This window comes from Macrotis lagotis, chromosome X (genome assembly GCF_037893015.1).
Source record: "Macrotis lagotis isolate mMagLag1 chromosome X, bilby.v1.9.chrom.fasta, whole genome shotgun sequence".
In the NCBI taxonomy this organism is placed as follows: Eukaryota; Metazoa; Chordata; class Mammalia; order Peramelemorphia; family Peramelidae; genus Macrotis; species Macrotis lagotis.
In genome coordinates, this window is record NC_133666.1 from 700937761 (window position 1) to 700956964 (window position 19204).

The 19204-nt window shown below is 35.7% G+C and overlaps 1 protein-coding gene across 1 annotated transcript in view; it reads left to right on the plus strand.

Annotated features, from left to right (window-relative positions):
• The first annotated feature begins 539 nt into the window (after positions 1–539).
• The window catches only part of LOC141499659 (vomeronasal type-2 receptor 26-like), a 49466-nt gene continuing 30801 nt past the window's right edge, over positions 540–19204 (plus strand). The window contains exons 1-2 of the mRNA XM_074202311.1: positions 540–874; positions 15910–16201. Coding sequence (XP_074058412.1) covers positions 540–874; positions 15910–16201 — 627 coding nt within the window. The remainder of the gene's footprint in view (positions 875–15909; positions 16202–19204) is intronic.

Here is a 19204-nt window from a genome sequence, read left to right on the forward strand (position 1 = left end):
GGAGGGAAGTCAAAACATATTATTCCACTTGTGTTTTTCCCTTGGATGCAGAGACACAGCTGGAGATGCCCAGGAAAGGATCGTCCTGAGATATCCCAATGGACCCAGATGTCTCTCTGGAGACTGGGACATCAGGGGAGGGACCCATCCCAGTAACTAACCACGAGGCTACTTAGAGGCAGTGCTGCCAAATGGCAAAGGAAACTTCATAAATTTAGTCCTTGAATTTACAGTTTTGTCCTTATCCTGGATAAGGGCCTGACTCATGTTCTGTTTTGTTTCCTCAGATATAAATGGAGGACTCTAGATGGCACATTTGTAATATTTCGGTTTTGGGGGTTTTTTGTTTGTTTGTTTTATATTTTTCAAGGCAATGGGGTTAAGTGGCTTGCCCAAGGCCACACAGCTAGGTAATTATTAAGTGTCTGAGGTCAGATTTGAACCCAGGTACTCCTGACTCCAAGGCTGGTGCTCTATCCCCTGCACCACCCAGCCGCCCAACATCTGTAATATTTCAGATGCTGGACAGTTCCCCATCAATGACTCAAGCAATTGACTTTGCTCTGGTCTTGGCAGCTCCTTGGATTCTCCCAGGTTTGGGGCTTACGCTGATGTTCAGAGAGATGGTGCTTTCTATTCAGAGAGACACTTTCTGGCTGCTTCCCACCCTGCTTTTAATACTGCCCCTGCAGCTTCCTGCTTCAGTGTGTAGGAGAGAGGAGCCCATCTGCTTCCCCAAAATCAACCCCAGTCTGAGCAGAGACGGGGACCTGGTGATTGGAAGCTTTCTCCCTCTATATGCAGTGAAAGTCAGCAATGTCATAGAAGCAGCACTTTTTACAAGTCAGCCTAACAAAGACTGTAGGAGTTATCAGTAAGTGCCTATCTGTATGAAAGAGTTTATTTTCATTGATGGGATTTTATAGTGTTCTCTTTTTAAAGAAATGGAAAAAAATGACTCTATAGCCACTGGACTTTCTCACTCCAACTTTTGTTCTTGCACATTAGGTCTCATTTCTTTGATAATCTTATAAAGCTAAAGAGAAGAAATGTTCTTTCTTTCTATGTGTCTTTATCTGCCTCTCTCTGTATCTTTCTCTGTCTCTCTGTTTTTTCTTTTTATTCCATTGTCTGCCTTTGTTTTTTTTTTTTCATCTTTAGGGTTTTGTCTCTATTTCTATCAGTATTTTCATCTGTACTTCTATATTTCTTCTTTCTTTATCTCTATCTCTCTGAATTTGTCTGTTTCTCTCTTTCTCTTCTGCACTTCTCTTTCCTTCCCCAGGGCTGTATGCCCTTGAAAAGGTATAGAGATAAGAGTTATCAGAATTCTCCCCACTTTTTACTCCCCATTTTTACCCCACTCCCATATTCTACCTTCCAGTATCCTTATTGGTATGGATCCTTAAAGACACGGATGTCTTTGAGTTCAGATAGAGAAGCCTAACAGGACTGACTAGCCTAGTCTCAACTGTGGCTAGAAACTGAAGGAATCATTTGTGTTGGATTTCTTGGGAGGATGGAAGTATATTTAGGATCTGGATACAATAAATATTGAAAGACTGATCCTGAAATGCCTCTTATTAGAAATATCTGAGATGCTCTGATTTTCAGTTGAGTGATGTGTAAGGTTTTGATGTTAGATCCTCCAAGAAGGTTGTTAGCAATGAATTTTTTTTTTGAGCTCATCCATAGTCTGAGCCCATTTTCTATTTCTCTTGGGGGCTTTGGATATGGAATCTTTGATTTTGTCATCATCTGAGTATGTGTTTTGATCTTCCATGGATCTAAAGTAATTCTCTATGGTCAGATTCTTTTTCTGTTATTTACTCATTTCCTCAGCCCAAGACTAATTTACAGCACTTCCAAGGCTTTGGGGTTTTTGGGGGGGCACTGCACTGGGACCTCTATTCCTCCAAGGTCTTATGCTCCCTTGCCTGTGCTTATGTAGATGACCACAGGTCTCCCCTCTGTCCTGGAGTTGTGAGGAAGATCCCTGCTATTTTAGTGTAGAAGGCCAAAGTCCTGCCCCAGGGAGAGCAAAGATATTTCTGCAGTCTCCCCTTACTGTCTGGGCTGTGCTCTGGAGGTGCAGGCTGGTTTCTCCTGATTCTCACTGCAGGTTCTAAGGTCAGTGCTCCTTACTCCACATTCATTCTGGTGCAGCACAGTTCTCTCACCACCCCTTCAAACTGCTCCCAGTGATCTCTGGACTGTGCTGTGCTATGCTGGGCTGTGCTGGGCTGTGCTGCAGGTTGGAGCTTTTTTCCAACTCCTAGTCCTGGTGAAACACACCTTTCTCATGGGGCTTTTAAGTTTTCTTGGACTGGGAAAATGTATCACTCAGTCTTTCTGTGGCTTCTGCCCCTCTAAATTTTGGCTAGAGTCATCATTTGATGGCTTTTGGAGTTTTGGGGGGAAGGAGTTCCAGGGAAATGCTGCCTTCACACCACCATCTTGACTCTACCCCCCCATTTTCAGTGAATATTTCTTATATTTAAAAATTAATTATTGTATTAGGACTAAGGTTTTCCTCCTTTTCTACTTTCTCATCCACAAACCAGCCAGTGTAGGACATCTTACCCCAGTTAAGATCTAATCAGAGAAAAGAAATTCTAAGTATGGGATAATAGGGTATATTTCTGATTCCTATGTTTGCTCAGCCAGACTGGGGAAATGTTGATTTTTCCCTATTACCCAAACTAGGTGATATGGAAATTGATGTCTCTTTGACCAAGATTTGAGTGCTCTAAATCACATATCCCAAGAACTTTAATTTAATTTAGCCCACTCCTGTCATTGTGTTAATCAACCCTAGTTGTATGCCACCCCTCAGGCATATAAACCAGGACCCCTTCCAGAGCAGAAAGTGAATCTGTTGACTTTGAACAGCTCCCCCTGACTTGCATCTCATGGTATTCCATCCCTCAGGTCAGGGTCCTCTTTGAAGGCCAAACAACAACCTCACCATCCTTTTATTAATAATGTGCTAGTCTTATTAGAAAATGATTAAGATACTCTAGAAACTATGTCACTTGAATCTTTTTAAATGTCACAAGGGATAATCACTAAGGGATCAGAGTTCTTTCACTCTGGACTCTTAACAATGAGCTGTTCTCCACTGGGCTCTGTTTGGAACACTGGCCATGATCTGCTTCTAGCTTTTAATAAGTAAATTTTAGCTGGCTTAGTCTGTCTGTTCTTAGTGTTTATACTGTAGCTTTTATATAATTTTCACTTTCACAGGGAGGTTGATTTTCTAGTAGATGTGTCTGCCTGAAAAAAAAAAGCAAACTTGTTGTTTGTCCTTCATTTTTGAAGAAAATCAAGACATTAGGAAAGTGATGCCATGACAAGCGCATGAATTGGATTTGAGTGGAGTGGGGCTGTGCTAAGTCACCAGCCTCCCTTTCTCCCTACCTGGGGAATTTGGAATTTTATGAATACTCAGTTTAGAAAACCAATTGCTAGTGAACCACAATCCTAGCTTTCAAGCTTTTGGGGTTTTCATGAGTCCATTAGTGTGAAGTTTTCTAAGATTAACTCATTTGTTTTGTTTTTTGACCTTGGGCAAGTCACAACCCCATTGCCTTGAAAAATATTTTTTTTTAAAATTTTTTGCAAGGCAATGGGGTTAAGTGACTTGCCCATGGTCACACAGCTAGGCAATTATTTTTAAGTGTCTGAGGCTGGATTTCAACTCAGGTCCTTCTGAATCCAAGGTTGGTGCTCTATCCACTGTGTCACCTAGCTGTCCCAAGATGAGCTTATTAAATAAGGGAACTGAAAAAACAAGGGGATACTCTACCTGGAGTTAGTTTATGGGATAGAATCAGAGAAGGGATCTTTTTCTGAGTAAAAACTCTGAGGGTTTTGTTTTGTTTTGTTTTGTTTGTTTCCCTTTGGTGGGATTTTAACTTGCAGTTCCAAGCTGATAACATCTCAGACTTCTGGAGAACCACAAATGTACTTGCAATATATTCTGAATGTAGGACTTGACTTTCAAATAGTGAAATCTGGGCCAATAGTTTGTGAGAGAATCTGTAAGCTTACACTTCTAGCTTTCAAGCTTTGGGGCTTTTGAATAATTAAGGGGTGTGTGTGTGTGTGTGTGTGTGTGTGTGTGTGTGTGTCTGTGGACTTGCTTGTAGCCAGAAAAAGCTGGTATGTAGGATCAAGCTTATCATCACAAGTGAGGTTAATTAAAGTCACTTTAGAATATTTAAATTAAACCTGGAGAACTGTCTTTGTTCTTGTTCTCTCTCCCTCTCCCCCCTCCCCAATCTGGCATCAGGACAATGTGATTAAAACTTCAGAAATAAGTTTTTCATCTTGTAATACATTGATCAGGGTTCTTAGAGCAGCCTTAAATCCAATCTGTTCAGGATTTCAGTAATTTGTTTAAAATATATATTTACATTGTAAAAACTGTTTTTCAAAAATAAGTAATGCTAATGAAGGACTAAGAGAAGGGTGTGATCTGTAAATTATTAAGTGTTAACTCCTGGGACTCTAAAAATTAAAGCAGAGCAGGACAAAAATTAAGGTGAGTGATTTTTAATTTGTAAAACTGTGTTAAGTAGGCATTCGGGAATTTTATCTGTTAACAGGGTTTGGGAGAGGCCAGAACCCCACTCTGTTTCAATAGTAACACGAGTCACTGCATGTTTCCTAACTGATTTTGTAATCACTAAAAATGTCTTAATGGATTTTTTAAAAATATTATTTGTCCCACAAACTTCTTCCTTTACTGGGATTAGGAATAGACAGTGCAGGTTCTGGAAGAATGAGAGATTTGGAACTCTTTTGTCTCCTCGAGAGCATCTAAATTGTGTGATGTGCAAATTATTAAGGATAATCTCCTGGGGTAAAATTAACTCCATGGTTTAGAAAAGTAGGGTTACTATAAGACATTGGTTTGATAATAGAGACTAGCATGGAAATATCAGAAGATTCAGCTTGAAATGAGGAGAGCCAGAAGAACATTCCAGAAACTAAAAACAATAAGGGATGATAATTAGCCACGATGGACATATTCATTTCAGCAGTACAATAATCAAAGACAATTTTAAAAGACTTATGATGGAAAATACCATCCATATCCAGAGAAGAGAGTGTGAAGTCTAAATGAAGATCAAAATTCAATTTTTAAAAGTTGTATTATGTCATTTTTTCCCTCTCTACTCTTTTCTTTCTTCCATTTTCATTTGATTCTTCTCTCACAACATGATCAATATGAACCTATGTTTAGCATGGTTATATATGTAGAGCCTAGTGCAAGGTGCTTTCTGTAAGAAGAGGAGAGGGTGGGGAAGGGAGGGAGGGAGAAAAATGAACTCAAATTTTTTTTTATAAAAGAGGTTTTCATTTATTATGTTTTAGTTTTAAGGTAAAAAACTCATTAATTTTAAAATGTTTTAGCTCTCTATTCACTTAGACACTCTTTAGCTAGCTAAATTTTTTCCCTCAACTCCAGTCTGGCATTTCATTATGTTTCTTCCTATACTCCTCCCCTTACTTTTTTTTCTTTATTAAAGATTTTATTTATTTTGAGTTTTACAATTTTTCCCCCCATCTTACTTCCCTCCCCACCCCCCACAGAAAGCAAAGTGTCAGTCTTTACATTGTTTCCATGGTATACATTGTTCCAAATTGAGTGTGATGAGAGAGAAATCACATCCTTAAGGAAGAAACATAAAGTATAAGAGATAACAAGATCAGACAATAAGATACCAGTATTTTTCTAAATTTAAGGTAATAGTCCTTGGTCTTTGTTCAAACTCCACAATTCTTTCTCTGGATACAGATGGTTTTCTTCTTTGCAGACAGCCCCAAATTGTCCCTGATTGTTGCTCATCTCACTCAGCATCAGTTCATGCAAATCCCTCCAGGCTTCCATGAATTCTCATCCCTCCTGGTTGCTAATAGAACAATAATGTTCCATGACATACATATACCACAGTTTGCTAAGCCATTCCCCAATTGAAGGACATTTACTTGATTTCCAATTCTTTGCCACCACAAAAAGGTTTGCTATGAATATTTTTGTACAAGTGATGTTTTTACCCTTTTTCATCATCTCTTCAGGGTATAGACCCAGTAGTGGTATTGCTGGATCAAAGAGTATGCACATTTTTGTTGCCATTTGGGCATATGAACTCAAAATCTTGCAAAAAATGATTGGTAAAAACTACCATTGTGTGTAATTAGAAAAACAAATGAATAAAATATTTTTTAAAAGTAGATGAGAAAAATGGTGACATACTTTTCACATTAGAAGGTGGGTAGCAGCAAGCTCCCCTGCTCCAAGGATATCTTTTCCCTGGTTAGTTGCTCTGGATGCCCTTGGGTGAGCTTTAGATGGCGTAAGCCTGTTGAAAGAGGATGAGGAAGTTTGACTTTTTTTTTTAGGTTTTTGCAAGGCAATGGGGTTAAGTGACTTGCCCAAGGCCACACAGCTGGGTAATTATTAAGTGTCTGATGACGGATTTGAACTCAGGTCCTCCTGACTCCAGGGCCAGTGCTCTATCCACTGTGCCACCTAGCTGCCCCTTGACTTTATTTTAAGGATAAAGATTGAGAATAAGAATTTTGCCACTTGATTTGAAAGTCAATCGACAATATATTGAGAGTGTGCTAAGAGGAATCAAAATGGAGGACACCATGTGTTTCAATTCCCTCTTGTTATATACTGTCGCTTTACAATCTTTGGCAGTAGACTAGCTGGAAATAGTGAATCCTATTATATAAAATGCTTGGAATAAATAACCCTTGTGTAACATGTAATATTAAATAATGGAAAGTATAAATTTGGGTTCTGTATCATAACATTGGGAAAAGAAATGCAGGTATAAATGAATATATTCTGATCTCATATTAAATGAAATTTATTTATCATTATTACTATTATGCTATATTAAGAAACGTGTTATCTATGGGTTTTCCATCAAGTTATACCAGTTATGTGATTTTATATTATGGATAAAGACAATGCCCAATATTGATTTGATCATTTTTTATATTAGGAATATTGTTAGAAATATGAATTCTTTTTTAGTTCTTTTGGATTATGGATTTAGCTGTTGAAACTGATGTGAAAATGAGCAATAATAACAGATTAGCAACTGAATTAGGGTGTCAGTATTTTAAGATTTAGCATCTAACACCAATGCTTGGGTGGTTCAAGGGAATAATTTGACTTCAATTTACAACTGAAAATTGAAAAGAAAAAGATTTTAGAAATCAGTCTGTAACCAGCTTTAGTCTAAGAATAAGTTTAGATAAGCTTGTAATTATGGTTAATATGGATATGGTTAATCATGTCTGACCACCTTTCAGGATAAATCTATAGGAAGTCCCTATATAAATATTGGATTTGGTAGAGATACTAGTTTTTATGATTTCAAGTGTTTTCTTGTAGTGCGCAATTATTTAATTATTATTAAACTTTCTGAAAACTCTTATTATTTCTACCCGGGGAAACTAGCAGCACTAAATTAAATTCCTTAAATGTCTTTGCTTGGGTGAAAAGCAACAAGTCATGTTAGAATTTGGGATATTTTAGCTCAGCAGAATTTAAACTAGTCAGATGATAACTTGTAATTTCCAACTGTTTTCTAATACTTTATAAATATTTCCTAGTATAAATTGCTTGAAATTCCCAGGAGGATGGTCAGGGTAAGTTAGAATGCCCTTCATCTAGAAGGCTCAAATTTAGAGGAAAGGGATACTAGCTCCATTTATGCAAAACTGGAGCTTGTCACCTTGTATCTTAAAAAAAAAGGTAAAATGAATTTATGGATAATCATTTTCTTTTAAAGTTCTAAGAATATTGAACCTTAGAAATTAAAATGTTACCACTGGGTATTATAAATACATTTCTGATTTGGTCTAAGTCAAAATCTGTCCTGAATGAAATAAATGGTATCTAAGTATGCTTTCTTTAACAGGATTATTATGATAAATTACAACCTAACTTGAATAGATATTTGTTATTTGGTATCAAGATACCGATTAACTGTAGACTCTCAAGAAAGTTCTCTTTACCTCAGTTTACTCCTCTAGAAGGGGTTCATTAAACTCCTCCTAGGGCTGTTGTGAGCATTACATGATCTTATATTACTTGATACAAGGTTTTTTATATGAAAATTAACTGTTTTGATTATCTCTTTTGAGAAGATATAATTTCTTCATATTTTCTAACTTTATTTGGGTTGTTAGAAGTGATCAACAATGTCAACAGTGATGAGATGAGGGATTTTCTAGGTAATGTAGTTTAGAAGCACGTTCTACTAAATCAAGTCCACCTGATTGGTAAATGTTTTTGTGTCAAATTTTAAATGCTTAATCTAGTTTAGGATATTGGTATATTTCTGAACTTTCATACATTGTACAATTTGGCAAATGATCATATCAGCTTTGTTATTAGAAAGCAATTTCTTGGTGGCAGCTAAGTAGTGCAGTGAATAGAGCACCAGCCCTGGAGTCAGAAGTGCCTGAGTTCAAATCCATCCTCAGACACTTCATAATTGCCTAGCTGTGTGGCCTTGGGCAAGTCACTCTTTGTGTTTTTTTTAGCATGTCACTCTTTTTTTAGGTATTTGCAAGGCAAATGGGGTTAAGTGGCTTGCCCAAGGCCACACAGCTAGGTAATTATGAAGTGTCTGAGGCTGGATTTGAACTCAGGTCCTCCTGACTCCAGGGCTGGTGCTCTATCCGCTGCGTTACCTACCTGCCCCTAGCAAGTCACTCTTAACTTCGTTGTCTTAAACAAATAAAAAAATTTAAAAAAAGAAAAGCAATTTCTCTTATAATCTAGATTTTTAGCTTTAGAATTATATTCTTTTTTAAAAAAAGGATTGCTTAGGAAGCTATTAGATTATTTTATCAGATATGTTGACCATGTATTGGAATATTCTGAAGTACTGTTTTTAAAGAGGCAGTTCATCTAAAAGTATTCGACAACCATTTACAAAAATAATGAGATTGTTAACTAAACTGTTTGGAGTAATTATTTTAATAAGTATCGACAGCTATTTTCAAATGGAAAGCTAGAAATTATACCAAGAAAAGACTTAGTAAAATCTCCTCTGTAAATTCAGAAGGATTTTAGAACCATCTAGTCATAAATTCTTTTCAGCTTGGTCCAAATGTTTTCTGTGTTATGAAATTCCTACTGAGAAAATGAGAATTCTTGCAAAAAATAGTAGTGTTTCAAGCCTTCTTCAATACATACATACATACATACATACATACATATGTATATGTATGTATATATATATACGTTAATTTGTAGGTTTATAGCAATTGAGTGTTGATTTTCTGAGCTTTAAGTGAACTATCACATATTCACTATTTATATGTGATTCTAGAACTCAATTATTTTTCTTAATTCCTAGTGATATAGTTTAAGACAAAAGAAAAAAAAGATATTGAATAAATTTTTAAGGGCCTGGAAAACTTTGTTATTGTGATGAGTCTAATTTAATTGTATGTGATCCTTTTGGCTTAGAAAAAATGAATTTCTTTCTCATTGTTAACATCTTTTAAGAGATGGGGATGATATTTAGGAATTTTTGATGAGTAGGAATTTGTTATGCTGTTATACTACTTAGGGGATCTATTTTATGTTACTCAGGCAATTAATATGAACTTAATGTTGATAAACTGTTGAAAGATTTATTTTTGCTTTAAGGTTAAATAAGAGAGAAAATTATAATTTTTGAGGTTTCCAACTAATTTACTTCTTGGAAGTTTAGTGATTATTCTTTTTGTAATTTGGATACATTTTAAGCTATTTTTAAGAAAGAGAAATACTTTTCAGAAGGAATGTACAAGTTTAAAAATATATTTAAAATATTTTGTGATTTTTAGAAGTCCTAGTAATTTTTATTTATAGACTAGTTTATTACAATAATTTTATGAGATTGATAACAATTGTAACCAAAACTACTACGATTAGGGAGACTTTATAATTTGAGGATAAAACATTTTTGGGAGACACTAAATATTCTTTGAGGTTCAACTGTAGGATTGTTTTATTTTTTGATCAGTCTTAAATGAGATCTTAAAGAGACACATCAGTAACTCTGTGGAAGGTATATCTGAGATCTAAGGCTAGTGAATATCTGGCTTTATTTGTCCTTAGGTAAGCTAAGGTTTCATTCTTCTTAATTCATTCTCCACAAAAGAAATCTGTTTTATTTGGTTCTATATTCTAGGCTATTTTTATAGTGTCATTAAAAAAAATCAGTTAATCTATTTTTTTAATTTGCAAAATTTTTTAAAATTTATTTTACTTTCGAATCCCCCCCAGCTACATACAACATCAAGTTTCAACATTTACTTCCAAAACCTTGATATCCAAATTCTCTCTCTTCCTCCCATCCCATTCCCCTCATTGAGAAAGCAAGTCATTTGGTATAAGTTAAAAGTGTGTAGCCAGGAAAAACTGCTATAATAGTCATATTATAAAAGTAAACTTAACCCTGCCCCCCAACACACAAAGAAAGGGAAACCTCAAGAAAAATAAAGTGAGGAAAAAAGTGTGCTTCAGTCTTTATTCAGACACAATCAACTCTATCTTTGGGATGGATAACTTTCTTTATCATAAGTGCATCAGAGAATTTGCTTCAATATTTTTTCCCACAATTGCTATTGCTAGCTGTATTTCCTTCCATCCTATTCCCCCACCCCCATTTTTTTATTCTCTTTCTGCTTTCATTCTATTCCTCCTCAAAACTGTGTTGCATCTGATTACCCTCTCCCACTGTTCTATTACCTACACCCCCTCCTCCCCTCCCCTTCTCTTCCCTCTCCTATTTTCCTTTATAGTAAGAGAGATTACTCTCTGAACCACTTCTGATGAGAGTAAGGCTCATCACTCCCCCCTCACCTTCCCCTTCTTCCATTCCATATAGTGATCAGCTTTGATGCTATTAGTAATTATGTCTCTGCTTGTAGCTCTCATAGCCAATTTGTTATCAGTATAGACAAAGTGGAAGTTTGTTTTTATAATGCTGAACCTATTAGTTATTATATTAATATTAAGCATCTAAAATATGGTAACAAGCTACAAGAGGGAAACATCTTACTCTTTGATCTGAATTTATTGTCATTCCATGGCCTAAGTGAGAGTTTACTTTGTCCTTGACCTTGCTATATTTATAAGATTCAGTTCTTGAAATATCTCATTCTTTTAGAATGATGTGAGTATAATTAGACAAAAGTGAACGAGCTTAAAGAAAAGAGATGAAAATCTATTAATGTAGGAACCTCTTTAATTTTTGTGTTAAGGAATAGAATTTCAGTACAGTCAGTTTTGTAAGTGAAGAGTAAGAGCTTTTGAGCTATCTTGTGCTATACTAATGGGGAAATCTGATTTTATTTATATTTTCCATATAATCTTGAGTTAAAATGTGTAGAAATGCATGTAAACTACTCAAAGATGTCCCGTTATTTAATGGAATTCTGAGAGCAATAGTTTGTGGCTTCCATTTGAGCATGGTTAATAACTGAACATATTTTATTATAGAAATATGTCATAAAGTCTGTTTTCTGCATGCAATTTAGGTTTATTATATTTATATATCCCATCACATCTTTTGTTATTCTTATGTGTGTCCTAAAACAAAATCATTTATGTAATTTAGTACCAGGAAGTTTTGATGACTGCCACTTTATAGTATAGTTTTAGATCTGGTAGAACTAGAACACCTCCCTTTAAATTTTTTTTCATCAGTTTCCTTGCTATTCTTGACTTTTTGTTGTTCCAGATGAATTTTATTACTTTTTCTAGATTGATAAAATAGTTATTTGGTAGTTTGATTGGTATGACACTGAATAAGTAATTTAATTTGGTTAGAATTGCCATTTTTATTATATTAGCTTTACCTAATCATGAGCAATTGACACTTTTTCCAATTAGATGTGACTTTGGGTGAGAAGTGCTTTATAATTCTGTTCATATAGTTTCTGGGTTTGTCTTGGGAGGTAGTTTCCCAAGTATTTATTGTTGTCTGCAGTTACTTTAAATGGAATTTCTCTTTCTATCTCTTGCTCTTGAACTTTGTTGTTCATATGTAGAAATGCTGATGATTTACATGGACTTATATTATATCTTGCTATGCTGAATTTGTTAATTGCTTCAAAGAGTTTTTTTAGATTGCTTGACCTGTTTTAGAGCATTGCAAGATCATATTGGGCTGATCAGCCACTGTTGGATATGCTGTTATTTGTCTCAACCATAACGATTTCATTTTGACCTTCTTTGTTATCTTTTTTTAAAATTTTTATTTGGGGCAGCTAGGTGGTGCAGTGGATAGAGCACCAGCCCTAGAGTCAGGAGTACCTGAGTTCAAATCCGGTCTCAGACATGCAATGATTACCTAGCTGTGTGGCCTTGGGCAATCCATTTAACCCCATTGCCTTGCAAAAAAAACCCTAAAAAAATTTATTTATTTAAGGCAATGGAGTTAAGTGACTTGTCACACAGCTAGGCAATTATTAAGTATCTGAGGCAAGATTTGAACTCAGGGGGTGGCTAGATGGCACAGTGTATAGAGTACCAGCCCTGGAATCAGGAGTACCTGGGTTCAAATCCGGTCTCAGACACTTAATAATTACCTAGCTGTGTGGCCTTGGGCAAACCACTTAATCCTGTTTGCCTTGCAAAAAAAAAACTAAAAAAAAAAAAGATTTGAACTCAGGTCCTCCTGACTCCAGGGCTGGTGCTCTATTCACTGTGCCACCTAGCTGCCCTGGCCTTCTTTGATATTAAAGGACTGGAACCAACTTTATCTTAGACTCCTGGATCATTTTGGTCAGTGACATTTTCTAGTATATCATATTTGCTTAATTACTTATTAGTTGAAAAAGTGAGTGAGTTTTGCAGGCAAAAATCAAATTAGGAATTTAAAGGAAATAGTCTTAAACATCCTAGGAATCATAGAAGGATAGCAGGACAGGAATAAGGAATCCTTTTATTTGTAATCAACCTAGGCCAACAAGGCTCCACAAAGGATAGAGGACCAGGTCTCAAGTCAGGAAGAATTTTATTTAAATCCAGTCTCAACCTGTGTGATCTAGGATATGACTTAACTTCTCTTTCCCTCAGTTTTCTTTTTTTTTAGATAGGTTTTATGTTTTACAATTTCCCCCCCAATCTTGCTTCTCTTCCCCACCCCCCACAGAAGGCAGTTTGTTAGACTTTAGATCATTCCCATAGTATGCATTGATCTTAGTTGAATGTGATGAGAGAGAAATCATATGCTTAAGGAAGAAACATATAGTATGAGATATAGCAGAATTGCATAATAAGACAGACAATTTTTTTAAAAATTAAAGGTAATAGTCTTTGGTCTTAGTTCAAACTCTACAATTCTTTCTCAGGATACAGATGGCATTCTCCATCACAGATATCCCAAAATTGTGCCTGATTGTTGCCCTGTTGGTATGAACAAGTCCATTTGTTGATCATCACTCTTATGTTGCTTTTAGGGTATACAGTGTTCTTCTGGTTCTGCTCATCTTGTTCAGCATCACTTCATGCAGATCCTTCAGGGCTTCTGTGAATTCCTATCCCTCCTGGTTTCTAATAGAACAATATTGTTCCATGACATACATACACCACAGTTTGCTAAGCCATTCCATTCCCTCAGTTTCCATTTCTTTTCTACCACAAACAGAGCTGTTATGAACATATTTGTACAGGTGATGTTTTTAGCCTTTTTCATAATCTCTTCAGGGTATAAGACCCAGTAGTGGTATTGCTGCATCAAAGGGTTTGCACATTTTTGTTGTCTTTTGGCATAATTCCAAATTACTCTCTAGAAAGTTTGGATGAGTTCACAGCTCCACCAATAGTGTAATAGTGTCCTAGATTTCCCACATCCCTTCCAACACTGACCATTGTCCTTTCTGGTCATGTAGGCCAGTCTGAGAGGTGTGAGGTGGTACCTCAGAGATGTTTTATTTTGCATTTCTCTAATAATTAGTGATGTAGAGTAATTTTTCATATGGCTATGGGTTGCTTTGATTTCCTCATCTATAAATTGCCTTTACATATCCTTTGACCATTTGTCAATTGGGGAATGGCTTGTCTTTTTTAAAAAAAATTTGACTCAGTTCTTTCTATATTTTAGAGGTGAATATTTTAGTTGTAAAAATTGTTTCCTAATTTACTCCATTTCTTTTGATCCTGGTTACATTAGTTTTGTCTAGACAAAAGTTTTTTAATTTAATGTATTCAAAATTATCTAGTTTGTTTTTCTTAGCCAATACCAGATAGTTTTGATGACTGACTGATGCTTTATAATATAGTTTAATTCTGGTAAGGCTAAGCCCCGTTCTTCTGCACTTTTTTCCCATTAATCTCTGGAGATTCTCAACTTTTTATTTCTCCATATGAATTTACTTACAATTTTTTCTAACTCATTAAAGTAATTTTTTGGAATTTTGATTGGTAGGGCACTAAGCAGTTTAATTTTTGGTAGAATTGTCATTTTTATTATATTAGCTGGGCCTATCCATGAGCAGTTGATATTTACCGAGTTATTTAAGTCTGATTTTATTTGCATGAGAAGTGTTTTGTAATTGTTTTCAAAAAGTTTCTGAGTCTACTTTAACAGGCAGACTCCCAGATATTTTAAATTGTCTGAAGTTACTTTGAATAGGATTTCTCTCTCTAGCTCTTTCTGCTGCATCTTGCTAGACATATATAGAAATGTTGAGGAGTTCTGAGAGTTTATTTTATATCCTGCAACTTTGCTAATGATGCTAATTAATTCTAGTAGATTTTAGATGATTTTGGATTCTTTAGGTATATCATCATGTCATCTGCAAAGAGTGAAGAGTTTCTCTTCCTTCCCTATTCTAATTCCTTCAATGTCTTTTTCTTCTCTTATTGCTGAAGCTAACATTTCTAATACAATATTGAATAGTAGTGGTGATAATGGGCATCCTTGTTTCACCCCTGATCTTATTGGGAATGCCTCTAGCCTATCCCCATTGCATATAATGCTTGTTGATGGTTTCAGATAGATACTGTTTATTATTCTAAGGAACAATCCATTTATTCCTACACTCTCTAGTATTTTAAGTAGGAATGGATGTTGTATTTTGTCAAAAGCTTTTTCAGCATCTATTGATATAATCATATGATTTCTGACAGGTTTGCTATTGACATAATTAATTATACCAACAGTTTTCCTAATATTGAACCAACCCTGCATTCCTGGGATAAATCTTACTTGGTCATAATGTATTATCCTGGTGATAACTTATTGTAATCGTTTTGCCAATATTTTATTTAAGGTTTTTGCATCTATGTTCATCAGGGAGATAGGTCTATAATTTTCTTTCTCTGTTTTGATTCTTCCTGGTTTAGGTATCAGCACCACATTGGTGTCATAGAAAGAGTTAGGCAGAGTTCCATCTTTCCCTATTTTTCCAAAGAGTTTATATAGGATTGGAACCAATTGTTCCTTAAATGTTTGGTAGAATTCACTTGTCAATCCATCAGGCCCTGGAGATTTTTCTTAGGGAGTTCAATGATGGCTTGTTGAATTTCTTTTCCTAAGATTTGGTTGTTTAGGTATTTAATCTCCTCTTCATTTAACCTGGGCAACTTATATTTTTGTAAATATTCATCTATTCAGTTTTTTCCCTGAGTTTTTCCCGAATCTCCCAGGATTATTATAATGATTAAATCATGTAATTATTAGATTCTGTACTCAGTACCAGACGTCATAGAAATTTTAATTATTATTTTTGTTGCTGTTGTTATTGTTGTCACAGTTGTAAAATGAGCTAAATTACTTAGTTTTGGCTGACTTTATTGAGAAAGCTTTCCTTTAGAAGTGGATACTTTTTTCAGTATTTTTTGGTCATTTCTGATTCTCTCTTCCTCAGGTGGTTCCACAAGAATTTCCAGCAGGTCATTACCATTAGGTTTGCTGTGGAGGAGATCAACAAAGACCCTCTTCTGTTGCCCAACATTTCCCTGGGATTCCAGATCTACAATGCCTATCACAGTGATGCGAGGACCTTGGAGAGCTCCCTGCAGTGGCTGACAGGACGGACGCAGCCAGTCCCTAACTACAGCTGCAGAAGGCAGGACAAGTCTGTGGCTGTCATCGGAGGAGCCACCTCAGCTCTGTCTGTCCAGATGGGGACCCTGATGGAACTCTACAGCTTCCCACAGGTGGGTGCTATTTGGCCTGCCATCTCCTAAAACTTTATCAGATCATGGCAATTTAGGAGAGAGTATATACCAGGAAGGGAACTAGTTACCTAAACCTAAGGAAAAGTTATCAGATCATTGGCTTGTAACTATAAATACTTATCAAGTGTTTAAAATAACTTTTATTAATAAAATTCTCTGCAGAGAAGGTCAGTTTCCCCTAGCAGAAAAAGACCCCAAATTGCAACAAGGTCAAGTCTTATAGGCTTTCTCCTCCCCCTTTACAACAGTCATTGGTTAGAATTACAACCTAGTCAATAAATTCATCCCTATACAATTCTCTAATAATGTTTTACCAGCCCTGGTCATTATAATAATGAACTCAGGAGAGTGTAGAGGAGTGCATCACTTGCAAAGGACAAGAACCCTAAGTCAACTCAGATCCAGATGGAGCAGGCCTGATCTAATTTCAGATCTGATCAGGTTGGGGTCAATTCTTTTGTCTTACATTCACATAGCTGTAGGTAGGCACCAACAGCCATAGGCAGACCCCTGTCTTTGTAATTTATACATTTCTTTAAAATAACAATTTCTTGTTACATTCTGTGGAAACCAAACACCCTATATTCCTTACCCATATATTAACCTAAAATTAAGAACCTTAAAACAAAGGGTTAAAAGGAGATAATAACAACAATAATAAAAATTTGATTAGAAATGAAGTTTTATTCTCTGGGATTTACTGAAAACCACCAGTAGGTAATGGAGACCATCTAAAATGATCTCCCCAAGCTGAAGGAGATCAGAAAAATTTATGGTTGGTTCTTATCCTTCATTACTGAAGAAGACTAAATTGACATCACTGTGTTTAAGACAAATTACAGTGTTTCAACTTGGCATTTCGGACCAATATGAGCTTGGAATGCTCTACCACAGATTGGGCAAGAATAGTCCATGTAATCACCTGAGATGGGTCTTCTATACTTATATATGTCAAGTTTCCTCTGAGCTACTTCAATTCTGCCTTCCTCATAGAGGGCAGCACCCTCACTGCTGGGCTGTCTTGTACTAGTGTCTCCCATCCTGCACAACTCATCCCAACATTCTTAGGAGAGACCTTCAGACCCCATTATGAGTGCTTGACCTGGGTGAGTTCTCCAAAAAATGTTTTTGGAAAGGGTACTTCTGGCATTCTAGTAACATGACCAGCCCATAATAGTTGTGCTTTCTGTAGTAATGTTGGAATGTTAGGCACTTTAGCACTAGAAACTACCTTGGTGTCTGGTACCTTCTTCTACCAGGTTATCTTCAGAATCTTCCTAAGACAGGCTATGGTTCAGAGAGTTTAGGAATGAGAGAACTTTTAAGGGATATGCTTAAGATTGAGAACTTGTAGAAGAGAAGATTTCTTATTCTTTTTTTTTCTGGGAAAGATGCCATGGTTTCTCCCTGGGTTGAGGGATTGGGAGTGTTGAACAGGTGATAGCCTTGATCCCATCCATCATCTTCTTAAGACTTTGAACTCTAAACTGAGTTTAGCTGAGAGCCCCATCATAGAATGGAGGTAAGGGCAGTAGATTTCAAATGCTTAAGCCTTACAGGGAAAGAGACCCAATTACATGTATGATGTGTGATTAGGAAAGGAAGAGTATATAAAAATCAGGGATTGGGAGTTAGGGTTATTGAAAAGAAATCATGTTTAATGAATATCTCTGCTCTGGCCACATGGCTAAAAAGTTCTGTACTCCTGCCTCTCACTTTGCTTTTAAAATCAATCCATTTGTTTCTTTTATTTTGAATTTTACAACCCTCCCCAATCTCGCTTCCCTCCCCATAAACACCTCAGAAGGCAGTCTGTTAGTCTTTACATTGTTTCCATGTTGTACACTGATCTCAGTTGAAAGTGATGAGAGAGAAATCATATCCATAAGGAAAACAATATATAAGAGATAACAAAATTACATAATGAGATAACGGTTTTAAAATTAACCCAATTTCTGAACTAGAGTTTTGGGAAGCACTCTGAGGGTTTTAAAAGAGGGGTATTAGTACTGTTACATTCTGATAAAATTTATATAGAGTGGGAGGAATTAAATAACCTAAATGGTTTTATTGGTTTCGGATTTTAAACTCTTTTGAAACACCTTTGAGTTAAAGGAATGTGTTACTAAGAAGAAAAATTTATAATTATTTTATCAGGGACATTTACTGATTTTTTTTAGGAGGAAAAGAAAACATAGGAGAGGGAAGAATTTTGTAAAGGGCATTTATGGAGAGGGTTTATTAATTTTCTTTTATCAAACTAAACTGTTGAGAAGTTAAAATTGCAAACTAAATAAATTGAGGTTTCATCTAATGATTTAGTCCTTTGCCATTGAATTAACCATGGCATAAATAAGAATTGCATTGGGGTTTTAAATGTATCCTATGTATGAGAATAGATTCTTGGAAGATCTGGGTGAAGAAGCATGAAAGACATAAGTATAAAGATGTTGGGATATTCATTTTTCTTTTGTTCTAAGGGAATGAGATGTTAGTATAAGAATTTTATGTGTGATGTAAATTAATAACTGCATGTTTAATTTAAAAAAAAGTCAAAAATTTGACCCTATCTCATGGTAACTGCAGACAACTGATGTGGGGCACTCTGAAGGAGGAATGAACAAATAGTAATTGTGTGACCCTACTGTAAAGTAACTTATTGATGAGTAAGATGTTTTTCTGTTATGTGATATTCTTTTGTAACTGCAGAGATATTATATTTACAATTATTTGTTTACCTGCTGTGATGCTAAAGCTTGGAATTAACATGATTGCTTTAAAGAGGTAATAAAGGGAAATATAAAAAAATTATGACCCCCTCTGGGATCTCTGAAATTTTAAATTATGTAATGAATTTGTTATTGTATAATCTAGTAATTCATGTGGCATTATTATCACTGCTGAAAACCTCATTCTAAAAAGCATAGGAGCAAGGACATAGCCTTGTTTTACTCCCTTGGTGACTGGGAAATCTCCCTCTCC